Here is a 15,725-nt window from a genome sequence, read left to right on the forward strand (position 1 = left end):
ACGTGAGACCCACACGTGACACACACAGCACAGAAACACTGACATACTTAAGACACCCACTCCCCCCCTCTTCCTCCCTCTCTCTCAGTCCCAGGTCAGTGCTTATCTCCCTCGCCCCTTGCGTCCCTCCCTTTATTCTCAGTACACAGATAATCTCATTCTGGTGTAGATCATCTGCTGGAGCCTTCCTGGTCAGTTAACTCCACCAGCTGGAGCTTAGTCCCTCCTAGCACCGCCCTGACAGGTTACATTTACATTACATTTAGGTTGAGGTCGACCAATGGAGTGGGCTTGTTAAGTTGGTGGATTCCCTCTTAGCTCCGCCTGATTGGTTGTGGTCGACCAATGGAGCGGGCTTGTTTTGTCTTCTTCCGGCTCTGGCTTGCGGTGGTTTTCCACCGCTCGGAACTGTACCGGCTAAACTCCGCTCGCTTTTTGGTACCGGCGCTTTGCTTTCCTACTGCAGATCTGTACCCCCTCGATGTAGCTGGTCGTCATAGCAACGGAGGTTCGACACTTGGCTCTGGCCGGATCCTTCCGTCAGCAACAGAGGACATCTGTACCTCAGCAGGCACGGCATTCCGGGGGCGGCATTTGATCGGACTAGTCCAGTGAATAAAATAAAGTTGACATCAGCTGTTATAGACACTGGCTGCTGTAATAAACCTAACCCGTGGCTATTTAAAAGTGTCCGGTTTGTGCTTCGTGTCACGTGACCCATCAGTAGTCTGCGGTGTTTACACATGGTTTGGGATCTCCTCGGCTGTAGTGGGAAAACCACCCTTGGGTTCTAGCTTTCTTAGTTAAGGACTTTTCAAAGGCTCTCTTTCTATTTTGGTCTTCCTCTGTAGCAGTCTTCCCCTCCCTCCTCCCTCTCTTCCTGTCTTCTCTCTGTCCCGGGGGAGTCCTCCCAAAAGGGCCTGGGTGGAAGCGAAGGAGGAGATCACAGAGAGGAGAGAGGAGCGAGGGAGAGGAGGAGTGCTTAGCGGGATAGTCTGAAGAGATTATTGAGTCCATTGTTCACTGAGCTCTGCAGAGGGAGGGGAGGGAGGAGAGAGAGAGAGAGAGGGGGGGGGGGGGGAGGGAGAGAGGGGGAGGGAAGGAGGAAAGCAATGGTTGCTTACTCTGCTGCCGTCTCTATGCCTGTGACACAGTAACCTAGTCTGTCACCCTCTCTGCCTCCCCCCTGCTCCCCCTCCCTGCTCCCCCTCCCCCCTGCTCCCCCTCCCTGGCTCTCTCTTCCCCCCTGCTCCCCCTCCCTGCTCCCCCTCCCCCCTGCTCCCCCTCCTGGCTCTCCTCCTCCCCCCTGCTCCCCCTCCCTGCTCCCCCTCCCCCCTGCTCCCCCTCCCTGGCTCTCTCCTCTCCCCCCCTGCTCCCTCCCCCCCTGCTCCCCCTCCCCCCTGCTCCCCTCCCTGGTCCAGCTTCAAGGAGCAGACTGAGAGGTTAGCCTACTTCTCTGGTAGACTTCAGGAGAGGCTGGCGTCCAGGGATCTTCTCCCTTAGACCAGGCCTGGAGATCCACGGCTCGTCTACCTGGTGACCAGGCCTGGAGATCCACGGCTCGTCTGCCTGGTGACCAGGCCTGGAGATCCATGGCTCGTCTGCCGGTGACCAGGCCTGGAGATCCGCGGCTCGTCTGCCTGGTGACCAGGCCTCGAGATCCACGGCTCGTCTGCCTGGTGACCAGGCCTGGAGATCCACGGCTCGTCTGCCTGGTGACCAGGCCTGGAGATCCACGGCTCGTCTGCCAGCAGGTCCCGACGTAACAGCCGGCCCTACTCAGATGTAGAGGCCTGCACTGCCTCAGACCTGACGTTTCATTCATTAGCTGACTCTTTTATCCAAAGAGACATACAAACCATGCATGCAGAGAGTCCGGCAGAGACAGGATCAGAAGGGCATCGTTCACACAGCTGTGATTAAATCTTTCTGATCTGTGGGAAGGACAGGATGTATTATGAAACCACAAAGTGCCCCGCTGTACGCAGCCCAGATCTAATCTGAGTGTCTGCCCAGAAGGGCCGGTGGTTAGCTCTGTAGAGGGCTCTGTTACTATGCTTGATTATGCTCTAATCCACAAACAGACCTGCAGGAGCAGAGAGCGCTCGCAAAAACATCCCTCGCGTGTCGGTGCGCCAGGCTGTTCAGGGCAGCGGTCAGAGTGGAGCAGAGCCACGGTTCAGACTGGTACCTTCAGTCTCTCTGAAGCAGCGCAGGATATTTTTGTGTCTGCTCTACTCTCCAGGCAGGTCCAGGAAGGTCCAGGCAGTGTCCCTGTGTGACCCTGCTCTGACATCCCCTGACCTTTCAGAACATTCCGGACGGTGACAGCGGTTCTGGTGTTACCCGGCACACGAGTGGAGTCAGATCACTTGCCCCCCCAGTCCACCAATAGGAGGCCGGGACCTGGGGGTCAGGAGGGTCACACACACCTCCCATCTGTGTGTGTGTGCACGTACATGTATGTATGTGGGTGTTTATGTATGTGTACAGTGTGTGTGTACAGTGTGTATGTGTACAGTATCCGTGTGGGTGTGTAGACTGTGTGTGTGTGTGTGTGTGTGAGCACCCTGTTCCAGGCCGATGACTCATAGTGACAGTGTGAGCTGAGCTGTGACCTGATCCTCTCCTGTCAGCTGTCTGACCCATCCTGCTGCTCCACGCCTCGCACTCGCTGACCCTCTCACACACACACACCCTCACACACACACACACCCTCACACACACACACACACACACCCCTCACACACAACCCTCACACACACCCTCACACACACACACACTCTCTCTCTCCCCCTCTATATATGGTACCACTGTGTGTTAGAGGGTGTTCCCCCTCACTAGGGTAGTGTCCAGCGTGTGGTACCACTGTGTGTTTCTAGTGAGTGTGTATGTGGAGACATGGCTGTGCGTTTCTAGTGAGTGTGTATGTGGAGACATGGCTGTGTGTACTGAGAGCTACACACACACACACGTCTCTTCTATAATCTGCCCCAGTTAGTGTCTCTCTGTTTAGTTTGCTCACTCGCATGGACACACACACACAGAGACACACACACACACAGACACACACAGAGAGACACACACTGACACACACACACACCCTTCTAGATCTTTCCTACCCCACTCCCACTTATCTGCTTTTCTCACTCTCTCTTCACTTTTTCACTCTATTACACACACACCCATTACACACTTCTCTTCTACACACACACACACACATATACAAACACCCAATCTGACACATTCATCTGCGCTTCTACACACATTATACACCTTTTCTGCTACACACATACACACAAACTAACACACTTTTCTTCTACAAACAGACACATACACCATTCTGACACATGCATCTTTGCTTCCAGCACACGCACCCTCTGACAAATGCACACACCCCATTTCTCCCACATATACGTACCCACCTCTCTCTCCCCTGCATGTACAATCACACACACACCCCCTGTCTCACACACACTCCCCACCAGTGTGCGCTAGCTGCACAGTGGTGTTGGTGGTGTTTTGTGTGCCTGGTGGACCTGCTGTCAGGTGGGGGCTGAGGTTCTGGTGTTGGAAAACCTTCTCATTAATTCATATTCTAGAACTTAGAAAGCAGCACTGCAGTCCAGGAGAGGGGCTGTATGTGAGTGTGTGTGTGGGGGGGGGGGGGGAGGGGGTGGTGTTAGGTTTGCTCTCTGCTGTGCCACCCCAACAGCATGACCCATCTGTCAGTTGCAGGTTAAACTGCCACCGCAAGGTCGCAGGTCAGATCTCAAGGTGGCGAGGTCAACACAGGCAAACCAGACAGGTCAAAAGCACCCCAGGGGCAGGATGGGAAATATGAGAACCATCTCGCGCGCCCCCCCCCCTCCTTCTCCTCCTATCAGCAAGCTAGCTGCAGCTGCCTACAGGCTAGCCTACCAGCAAGCTAGCTGTAGCTGCCTACAGGCTAGCCTACCAGCAAGCTAGCTGTAGCTGCCTACAGGCTAGCCTACCAGCAAGCTAGCTGTAGCTGCCTACAGGCTAGCCTACCAGCAAGCTAGCTGCAGCTGCCTACAGGCTAGCCTACCAGCCAAGACAGATTTAGCTCAGGTACCTGGAACGGAATGAAGAAGTGGGTTAAGCTGGCTTCCATGCCATAACCCACAATCCCTGAGCTGCTGTCTAGGGTTACTGTAGTGGTGCGAGGGAGAGGCTGCGCTGGGGCACTTGTCAACAGTCAGACTAAACAGATGGAGTAGTTAGGTTTTCTGGGAGTTTTTCCTTGTCTTCCTTGAGGGTTTAGGTTGGTTGAGGGTCAGTTCTATGGATGTATGTGAAGCAATCTGTGACATGCTTGTGTGTAAAAAGGGCTTTACAAATACATTTTGATTTGATGGAGGGAGAGCCTATGGTCTCTGGACCAAGGTAGGCAGTTTATCATTGCATGTGGACCATTGCAGCCTGGTCTCCCATCTCTCTGTACGACGCTGTATCTGGATTTGGGTCCATGCCTTCTGGAGGATGCGGAGGGTTTTCCCTGGCTGTGAAAGTCCCAGACTGAGATGTCCTGTATACTAGGGCCAGCCACTGTCAACCGTCATGGTGGAGAGATGGAGGGAGAGGTGGAGGAGAGCCGTCAAAAAGAGGTCAGACAGTGCTCCAGGGATCAGCAGCGAGGTGCGACACAGACAGACAGAAAGAAAACATATGGAGAGAGAGAGGTAGAGAAGGAATGGAGAGAGGGAAAGAGATGGAGAAAAGGAGTAAGATCTTCTGCAGCTGTCCATCTTCCTCTTCCTTCCTTCAGGCCCACTTGCCCAGTGGTTTGAGACTCTTAAAGCGGATGGTTGCTGCTTAGTGTGTTAGTGTCTGAGTCCATCTGGCTGTTTAATGCTGCTCGGTATCTTGGAGTGTGTGTGTGTGTGTGTGTGTGTGTGTGTGTCCAAGCAGAGAGCAGGTCAGTGTCCCAGGCAGCCCTCCCTGGCAGGGGCCTCTCTCCCAGGGGATTGTGGGTGTTTCCTAGAGAGAGCAGCTCTGTAGGGGGTCGACAGCAGCAACATCTGCTCTCTCTCTCTCTGTCTGTCTGTCTCTCTCTCTCTTCTGTGTCTCTCTCTCTCTCTGTCTGTCTCTCTCTCTTTCTGTGTCTCTCTGTCTGTCTGTCTCTCTGTCTGTCTGTCTCTCTGTCTGTCTGTCTCTCTCTCTCTCTGTCTCTCTCTGTCTCTGTCTGTCTCTCTTTCTGTGTCTCTGTCTCTCTGTCTGTCTCTCTTTCTGTGTCTCTCTCTGTTTCTCTTTCTGTGTCTCTCTCTCTCTGAATGAATCAGAATGATTATTGTTTATCAATGTCCACTAACCCTTCTCTCTCCTCTCCCCTCCCTCTCTCCCCTCCCTCTCCCCCCTCCCTCTGTGCAGCATTAGAGACCCAGAGCAGCAGTTCGGAGGAGATTGTCCCCAGCCCCCCCTCTCCTCCCCCCCCCTCCCCGGATCTACAAGCCCTGCTTCGTGTGCCAGGACAAGTCCTCAGGGTACCACTACGGCGTCAGCGCCTGCGAGGGCTGCAAGGTGACCCCCCCCCCCCACACACACACAGACACACACACACACACACACATCTAAACACGCCTAGAACACTGACCCCTCCTCCGGGGGTTGTGTGTGTGTCTGTGTGTGTGTCTGTGTGTGTGTCTGTGTGTGTGTGTGTGTCTGTGTGTGTGTCTGCGTGTGTGTCTGTGTGTGTGTGTGTGTCTGTGTGTGTGTCTGCGTGGGGCGCATTATAAGATTTCTAAAATGAGAATCAAAAATAATAACACGAAAAACATTTTGTTGACCAAGTAAGTACCAATTATATTTACTGACCTGAAGCTATATTAGGGCCTCTGTGTGTGTGTGTGTTTATGTGTGTGTGTTTGTTTGTGTGTGTGTGTGTGTGTGTGTTTGTGTGTGTGTATATGTTTGTGTGTTTGTGTGTGTGTGTGTTTGTGTGTGTGTGTATATGTGTTTGTGTGTGTGTGTGGTTGTCCTAAAGTAAAGAGAGGCCTGTCTCCCCCTTGGTAGTGAACAGTCTTCACTAGCTGTGTTCTATGTTCTGTGTGCTGTGTTCTATGTTCTGTGTGCTGTGTTCTGTGTGCTGTGTTCTGTGTGCTGTGTTCTGTGTGCTGTGTTCTATGTTCTGTGTGCTGTGTTCTGTGTGCTGTGTTCTGTGTGCTGTGTTCTGTGTGCTGTGTTCTGTGTGCTGTGTTCTGTTGTGCTGTGTGCTGTGCTGCTAGTGGTGTTGTTGAGGCTGCATGGCTCTGTCTCATCTCTGTGTCTCATCTCCGTGTCTCATCTCCGTGTCTCATCTCCGTGTCTCATCTCCGTGTCTCATCTCTGTGTCTCATCTCCGTGTCTCATCTCCGTGTCTCATCTCCGTGTCTCATCTCCGTGTCTCATCTCCGTGTCTCATCTCCGTGTCTCATCGCTGTGTCTCATCTCTGTGTCTCATCGCTGTGTCTCATCTCTGTGTCTCATCTCCGTGTCTCATCTCAGCTCTCCTGCCTGGATGGAGACGAGGACAGGAAGTGGAACAAGCTCAAACACACACACAGTTACTGCCCACAGGAACACAGACACAGTTACTGCCCACAGGAACACAGACACAGTTACTGCCCACAGGAACACAGACACAGTTACTGCCCACAGGAACACACACACAGTTACTGCCCACAGGAACACAGACACAGTTACTGCCCACAGGAACACAGACACAGTTACTGCCCACAGGAACACAGACACAGTTACTGCCCACAGGAACACAGACACAGTTACTGCCCACAGGAACACAGACACAGTTACTGCCCACAGGAACACACACACAGTTACTGCCCACAGGAACACAGACACAGTTACTGCCCACAGGAACACAGACACAGTTACTGCCCACAGGAACACAGACACAGTTACTGCCCACAGGAACACAGACACAGTTACTGCCCACAGGAACACAGACACAGTTACTGCCCACAGGAACACACACACAGTTACTGCCCACAGGAACACACACACAGTTACTGCCCACAGGAACACAGAGACAGTTACTGCCCACAGGAACACACACACAGTTACTGCCCACAGGAACACACACACAGTTACTGCCCACAGGAACACAGACACAGTTACTGCCCACAGGAACACACACACAGTTACTGCCCACAGGAACACAGACACAGTTACTGCCCACAGGAACACAGACACAGTTACTGCCCACAGGAACACAGACACAGTTACTGCCCACAGGAACACAGACACAGTTACTGCCCACAGGAACACAGACACAGTTACTGCCCACAGGAACACAGACACAGTTACTGCCCACAGGAACACAGACACAGTTACTGCCCACAGGAACACAGACACAGTTACTGCCCACAGGAACACACACACAGTTACTGCCCACAGGAACACAGACACAGTTACTGCCCACAGGAACACACACACAGTTACTGCCCACAGGAACACACACACAGTTACTGCCCACAGGAACACACACACAGTTACTGCCCACAGGAACACACACACAGTTACTGCCCACAGGAACACACACACAGTTACTGCCCACAGGAACACATACCCTCATGTCCTCTCAACTAGGTCGGCAGGATTGGGGGGGGGGGCGTGCGAGGCGTGCGAGGCGTGGAAGGCGTGTTTTTACTTGTTGTGGCACTCTGTGTGTTTGTGATCACGTTTGAAAACAGCCCAGAGGCGTAATGCATGTCTTTTCTACATAATCCTCCTAATATTGAGGACAGACCAGTGACTATGTCCTGGGTAGAATCTCAGAGATCTGTCGGTGGTAGTTTAATTGTCAATAGAGAAAGCACAGTCACAGTCACACACACACGGTCACACACTTCCTCACTCCCTGCGGCAGGGTGCACAAACACACACACTCTCTCTCTCTAGAGACAGAGAGAGAGAGAGATTCTCTCCTGCCTTAGCCTTATTGTTAAACCTTTATAATAAAAGATGAACCAGCACAGGGGCTGATTGATACTGATATAGGTGAGTTGATTCCCACTCAGCATGGGCCATCAGCATTAAGCTAGCCTCTTAAGCCGGGAGGACACACACACAACACGAGCAGTGAGTGTGTGAGGAGGAGAGCTGTCTTAACTGTGTGTGTGTGTGTGTGCTCCTGTCAGGGGTTCTTCAGGAGAAGCATCCAGAAGAACATGGTGTACACGTGTCACCGAGAGAAGAGCTGCGTGATCAACAAGGTGACCAGGAACCGCTGCCAGTACTGCAGGCTGCAGATGTGTCTGGAGGTCGGCATGTCTAAGGAGTGTGAGTGTACACCCCTGGGTCACGCCACACACACACACACACACACACACACACTCAGTCCCTAACTCATTCCCTCACACTCACTCACACCTGACTGACTGGCTGACTCATGCCAGTGCATTTTCTCACCATGATTGTCTCTTTTTTCCTTATGTAGTATGTGTGTGTGTATCTGCGTGTGTGTGTATGGCGTTCTCTTACCATGTGTGTGTGTATGTTACACGGCTCCCTTAAGGGCCTAGCCTGTCAACATGGGCCAGGAAAACAGAATCTAATGAAGCCATTAAGGAACTATTAGCCCAGCACTGCAATCATTCATGGCACACCACACACACACACACACACCAAACACACCCTGTGGGAAAACAGTGTGACAAAAACAGCAAGAAAATAAGAAATATGAAAGACTTGATAGAATTCATGATGATTATTATTCATTTTCTAGAAGACTTTAGGGAATGCTGTGTGTCTGTGTGTGTGCGTCCTGGAGCATGTGCGAGTGTGTGTGTGTGTGTGTGTGTGTGTGTGTGTGTGTGTGTGTGTGTAGGAGGTGTGAGTGTATGTGTATGTAGGAGGGGTGTGTATTGTGCTGCAAGGGATGTGGGAAGTTGTTTTGTCTTTAGATGCATTCTTTCTGTCGCTTTGCTTTCTCACACTTGAACACTGAAATTCTCTCATTCATGTCACTCCTAATATCATGAGAACACACACACACACACACACACACACACCCTCCAGTCTCTCTTTATGTGACGCGAGGGTCTCTCCTCGCTCTGAAAGCCACCAGGACGTGTCAGGGTTCATCATCAGCATGAGTCTCCATCTAGTGGCTAGTGGTTGTACTACAGGGTCCTCACTGGCTCTCCCCTCCTCCTCTCCCTCCCTCCCTCCCTCCCTCCCTCCCTCCCCCTCTCCCCTCCTCCTCTCCCTCCCTCAGCTGTGAGGAATGACAGGAACAAGAAGAAGAAGGAGGAGAGGAAGGTGGTGGACCTGAGCACCGAGATCTACGTTCTCAGTCCCGACACGGAGCAGATGATCGAGCGTGTCCGTAAGGCCCACAAGGAGACCTTCCCATCGCTCTGCCAGCTGGGCAAATACACCACCGTAAGAAACACACACACGGCAAAGACTCACTCACAAACACTCACACACAACGCAAACACTCACTCTCTCTCAAACACACAATTACTCACTCACTCACAAACACTCACACACAACGCAAACACTCACTCTCTCTCAAACACACAATTACTCACACATGCACACACTCTCTCTCTGTAGAACAACAGCGCGGAGCATCGCGTGGCTCTGGATGTGAATCTCTGGGATAAGTTCAGCGAGCTCTCCACCAAGTGCATCATCAAGACGGTGGAGTTCGCCAAGCACCTGCCTGGCTTCACCACCCTCACCATCGCAGACCAGATCACCCTGCTGAAGGCTGCCTGCCTGGACATTCTGGTGGGACACACACACACACGTCATAGTCACACACACACACGTGTATAGTCACACACACACACACGTCATAGTCACACACACACACGTGTATAGTCACACACACACGTGTATAGTCACACACACACACACGTGTATAGTCACACACACACACACGTGTATAGTCACACACACACACACGTGTATAGTCACACACACACACACGTGTATAGTCACACACACACACGTGTATAGTCACACACACACACACGTCATAGTCACACACACACACGTCATAGTCACACACACACACACGTCATAGTCACACACACACACGTCATAGTCACACACACACACGTGTATAGTCACACACACACACACGTCATAGTCACACACACACACGTGTATAGTCACACACACACACGTCATAGTCACACACACACACGTGTATAGTCACACACACACACGTCATAGTCACACACACGTCATAGTCACACACACACACGTGTATAGTCACACACACACACACGTCATAGTCACACACACACACGTGTATAGTCACACACACACGTCATAGTCACACACACACACACGTGTATAGTCACACACACACACGTCATAGTCACACACACACACGTGTATAGTCACACACACACGTCATAGTCACACACACACACGTGTATAGTCACACACACACACGTCATAGTCACACACACACATGTGTATAGTCACACACACACGTCATAGTCACACACACACACGTGTATAGTCACACACACACACACGTCATAGTCACACACACACACGTGTATAGTCACACACACACACGTCATAGTCACACACACACACGTGTATAGTCACACACACACACGTCATAGTCACACACACACACGTCATAGTCACACACACACACACACACGTCATAGTCACACACACGTCATAGTCACACACACACACACGTCATAGTCACACACACACACGTGTATAGTCACACACACACACACGTCATAGTCACACACACACACGTGTATAGTCACACACACACACACGTCATAGTCACACACACACACGTGTATAGTCACACACACACACGTGTATAGTCACACACACACACACGTCATAGTCACACACACACACACGTCATAGTCACACACACACACACGTCATAGTCACACACACACATGTGTATAGTCACACACACACGTCATAGTCACACACACGCTCATAGTCACACACACACACACACACGTCATAGTCACACACACACACACATCATAGTCACACACACACACACATCATAGTCACACACACACGTCATTGTCACACACACGTGTATAGTCACACACACACACACACGTCATAGTCACACACACACACGTGTATAGTCACACACACACGTCATAGTCACACACACACGTCATAGTCACACACACACGTCATAGTCACGCACACACACACATGCTCGTGGAAACACTGCTGTGTGTGTGAGGATATGTGTCTATGTCCTTCTCTCTCTCATCTTTACCAATGCCTCCTGTTCTCCCTCCTGCTCTTTCCTTCCTTCTCTACCTCTACCCTCCCTCCGTCCCCTCCCCCTCTCAGATCTTGCGTATCTGTACTCGCTACACGCCGGACCAGGACACCATGACCTTCTCAGACGGTCTGACCCTGAACCGGACCCAGATGCACAATGCTGGCTTCGGCCCTCTGACAGACCTGGTGTTCGCCTTCGCCAACCAGCTGCTGCCCCTGGAGATGGACGATGCAGAGACCGGCCTGCTCAGCGGCATCTGCCTGCTGTGTGGAGGTACTGCAGTCTAAACACATAGAAACATATCTGTACACCCCATTCTTTTACGAGCAGTGTCACAGAGGGCTTCTAGTACGCCCATAGAAGTGCAGTGTCTTTTGGAACGAATGCCTTTACACTACAACCGCCCAAACTCCATAAATGCTAGGATAGCCATAAGCGGTTATTTTGATCACTGGGTTCCATAATCTCTGTCTCATGATAAATATCCAACTGAGAGATTTAATTCAGTTCAGACATTTTCTATTCTATTCTGCTATCATACTGATTAGCCAATTTAATAAAAAAAATTGTATTTGTAAACAAATTAGCGAGAGCACTTGAGACCGTAAAGCAAGGTTTCTTTGACAGACAGTGATAGTTGCTAGGCAACCATCACCATGGGAAAGATTTACAGTAGAAATCCTGTGCGGCCAATATGACCATGTCCAGACGAAATAGGCAATATATATTTTATTTTTTTAATATTTTTTTAATGAAAATACAGACACCTTTAGGAAAAGTCAGGTACCAACAGGATAAAAAAAAAAAAATCTACAAAGTTACTGCACATATACCTTTTAAAAAACGGTAAAAATGACTTTGGTGGCCATTGCGTGTGTGTGTGTGCCCAGACCGGCAGGACCTGGAGCAGGCCGACAGGGTGGACGTTCTCCAGGAGCCGCTGCTGGAGGCTCTGAAGATCTACGTGAGGAGGAGGAGGCCTCACAAACCACACATGTTCCCCAAGATGCTGATGAAGATCACCGACCTCAGAAGCATCAGCGCCAAGGGTGAGATACACACACACATAGACACACACAGAGACACACACACACACAGAGAGACACACACAGACACACACAGACATTGCAACACACTTTCATTACACCCCCACCTCTCAACCACACCTTTCTCACTCCTCTCTGTCCTCCCTCTCTCTCCCTCCTCTCCCCCTTCAGGGGCTGAGCGCGTGATCACGCTGAAGATGGAGATCCCAGGCTCCATGCCCCCCCTCATCCAGGAGATGCTGGAGAACTCTGAGGGCCTGGAAGGTCAGGGGGCCAGTGGGAGCAGGGGGGGCGGAGCCCCACCAGGAAGCTGCAGCCCCTCCCCTTCCCCGAGCCCCTCCCCTAGCCCTAGCTCCGCCCACAGCAGCCCCCCTCCCCCCTCCCCCTGAGCAGGGCCGAGCAGCACCACAGCGCCCTCTGTGGGCCAGACCAGGCTACTGCAGACGGCAGAGCCAGCCTACTGACTCTCTCAGAGACCCGGGCTGGAGAGGGGGTGGGGGGGCCGGCCTGGGCCAGACCCGGACCAACCCAGAACCAGGACGCACCTGAGTACGTCAGGCCTTCTCAGACAGGACTCTGCCAGTCCCTGCTTCAGCACTTTTCATCTTAGACCCAGGCCGGGCCACATCCTGGGGTTAGAACCAGGGTCAGGACTTCTACCCGCAGACTAGACCAGGGTCAGGACTTCTACCTGCAGACTAGACCAGGGTCAGGACTTAACCCTGCAGACTAGACCAGGGTCAGGACTTCTACCTGCAAACTAGACCAGGGTCAGGACTTAACCCTGCAGACTAGACCAGGGTCAGGACTTAACCCTGCAGACTAAACCAGGGTCAGAGCCCTCCCCGACCTCCCAGAATGCTTCACTCCCCCAGCTTTCCCTGGACCAGCTTCCCCTCCACACAGACCTGCTCTAACCCTAACCCAGCACTGGGGGGCGCTGCAGGGCGGAGCTTCGAGGCTGCAGGGAGGGTGTTAGTACCCACCCAGGACCCTGGCGTGGACAGATGGATGGAGGAACTAGGACGCTGGCTGGACGTTCAGCGCACGTCCTCCTAGATGTTGTCATGGACGACATTCCTACTCAATTTGACTTGAATTTGACTCAATCTTTTTCTTTCTTTCTTATGAAAGACATGAGACTATAAATTATATTATATTGAACAAGTAATGGCTGTGATTTGAACTATCGTAAATGGAATGACACATAAAAATCGTGATTTTTCTTTTCAGCGTAGTCCTCCTCTCCCCCCCCCCCACACCCGTCCTGCCCCACCCCTTTGAGCTTCTGACTCGTGGTTCCTCAGCCCCCTCAGTCCCTCGCCAACACATGAGCTGTCGTGTAGTCGACAGCTCAAAGGCTCAAAGGCTCTCATTGGTTATCAACACCACCTCAGTAAACAGATTGTCCCCAGAGATTTCAACAGCTAGTGATGGATCAACCGAAACCCGAGATGTTTGACCGCTACCGTCAGGCTTCCCACTCCTCCTCTTCCTCTTCCCTCGTCTTCTCTCACTTCCTCCAGCCATCCAGTTCCCCCTGTTTCTCCTCCCTGAATAGAGGGGCGTCGCCCCTTACAGCACTGCCACCTGTGACGCGTTACCTGTCTGTACAACACCACTGCCTCCAGCTCGGGTTTCCCCCTGTCCCCATCACACCGTCAGTACGTCCTCGACACAGCACTGCCTCTCTCCTGCACACTCCTAGATGGGGCCGTCAAAACCCCCTTTGACGGGTCACCATTCTGTTCTCAATACCTTGTCTTCTCTAGCACACACACATCTAGGCCCTCCGTAGCAGCACGGGGACAACATATCTGCCTCTATTACACATTATCTGTTTTTTTAAAGGAGTCGAGAATGGAACTCCCAAGTTTGATGTCCTTTTGTTTTCGACGGTAGGACTTGAGGATGAAAACGTGAAAGGCAAACAAAGGTCCACTCTGGAGAGGATGATGTAGGATTCTCCCCCCCGTGTTTCCGGTGGTCATGTATGCATGACCTGGAGATGGGAGATCAGTTCTCGGTTTAGATGTGAGACCTTGAGCTTACGAAGGCGCTCTGACAGGGATCTTCACTGTGGATGGATAAAGAGCTGCGGGGTGGGCAGCCAGCTGTACCTCTCCTCACAACACATCTGCCTCTGTCCAAATGCTACCATCACACTCACTTTACAACACCTGTGACTACCTGTAAACTACACACACACACACTCTCATCCTCTTTTTCACACTTGCACACACAACACCACTGCCTCTGTCTGTGTCCTAGTGTATATCTAGTCTGGTGTATATCTACTCTAGTGTATCTCTAGATTGGTGTATCTCTAGACCGGTGTATATCTAATCGGTGTATCTCTGGACTGATGTATCTCTAATCTGGTCTCAGATCACAGACGGGTGAGGACGGTGTTGGGCAGGAGGGATGAGGTCAGGGGATGAGTGTTGGGGTGATAATGGTGATCTGAGACCAGGTCAGTGTGTCTGGATGCTGCTGGTAACCAGCCTCTCTGTAGCCAGTTAGGATGCACAACTCTGCCACTGCACTCCCACTAAATAATGCAATGTGATGCACAACCAGCTCTGGAGAACAAAATCAAACCGTTTCGATGATGTCAGATTATTGAAAGACAAAGAGAATAACGTTTAATAATAAATAAATAACTTGTCTGTGTGTTTTGTAAAAGTTGTATTTTTTTGCTGGATGAATGAGATTCCCGTATGCGTCACTTCCTGTCTGTAATAATTGCTGAGTATTTGCATTTTTAAACGTTGCTATTAAAAATACATTTTAATTAAAGATCCTGTAAAGTGGAATTGAAAACGAGTTTTAAGTTCACCACACCACAGAAAAATGTGTTATTAACTCCCCATCCAAATTCGAATGAAAAAAAACACAGACAAGTATGTTAAATTAGGCTTTGAAATCGTGAGAAAATCTGCACTCTTCTCTGCTTGAGACTGGGGGGGCGTGTCGCCTGAAGGAGCTGAAGCTCCGCCCCTCGCTGCCTACCTACGACCCAGATAATGGACGCTACGTCAAGCTGAACAAAGCAGTATAGAATTTGAATTTCTTTGTTCAATGAGTGAAACATACAGATGCATATAGTTAAATGTTCCGCTGAGCTGTAACACAGGAGTAAAAATGGACACCAGAGACAGCAGACAGTGAGCTCTCCAACTACTTCTAGCACATTAGCTACCATTTCACCAAAATACCATCATTCTACACCGAGTAGCCTAATATCAAGTTAGCGGTTTGCACTAATTATAACAGAGATACCTCTGGAAAAGTACTATCATAACAAGCACACAGAACTGAGTGATGAACTGCTGGCGGCGGTGGATGGTCCAGGTGTGACTGGGGGAGGAACGGCCGGGGGGGCGATGCTCGGTACGGCTCCACGCTGCAAG

The 15,725-nt window shown here is 51.2% G+C and overlaps 1 protein-coding gene across 1 annotated transcript; it reads left to right on the forward strand.

The window, feature by feature from the left end:
- Nucleotides 1–5,460: 5,460 nt before the first annotated feature.
- Nucleotides 5,461–14,164, forward strand: LOC136939241 (retinoic acid receptor alpha-B-like). The gene is made up of 7 exons (XM_067232027.1): nt 5,461–5,541; nt 8,157–8,298; nt 9,236–9,402; nt 9,580–9,756; nt 11,335–11,539; nt 12,157–12,315; nt 12,484–14,164. Exons 2-7 carry the CDS (start codon nt 8,187–8,189, stop codon nt 12,699–12,701), a joined length of 1,038 nt encoding a protein of 345 aa, XP_067088128.1. The 5' UTR covers nt 5,461–5,541; nt 8,157–8,186; the 3' UTR covers nt 12,702–14,164.
- Nucleotides 14,165–15,725: the final 1,561 nt, after the last annotated feature.

Source organism: Osmerus mordax, chromosome 3 (genome assembly GCF_038355195.1).
Source record: "Osmerus mordax isolate fOsmMor3 chromosome 3, fOsmMor3.pri, whole genome shotgun sequence".
Taxonomy (NCBI): Eukaryota; Metazoa; Chordata; class Actinopteri; order Osmeriformes; family Osmeridae; genus Osmerus; species Osmerus mordax.

Bases quoted from the DNA above. Each gene is read 5' to 3' on its own strand.
- LOC136939241 (XM_067232027.1), top strand. From the start codon at position 8,187: ATGGTGTACACGTGTCACCGAGAGAAGAGCTGCGTGATCAACAAGGTG. The intron at 9,757-11,334 runs GTGGGACACACA...TCCCCCTCTCAG, and splicing joins CTGCCTGCCTGGACATTCTG to ATCTTGCGTATCTGTACTCG. The intron at 12,316-12,483 runs GTGAGATACACA...CTCCCCCTTCAG, and splicing joins CAGAAGCATCAGCGCCAAGG to GGGCTGAGCGCGTGATCACG.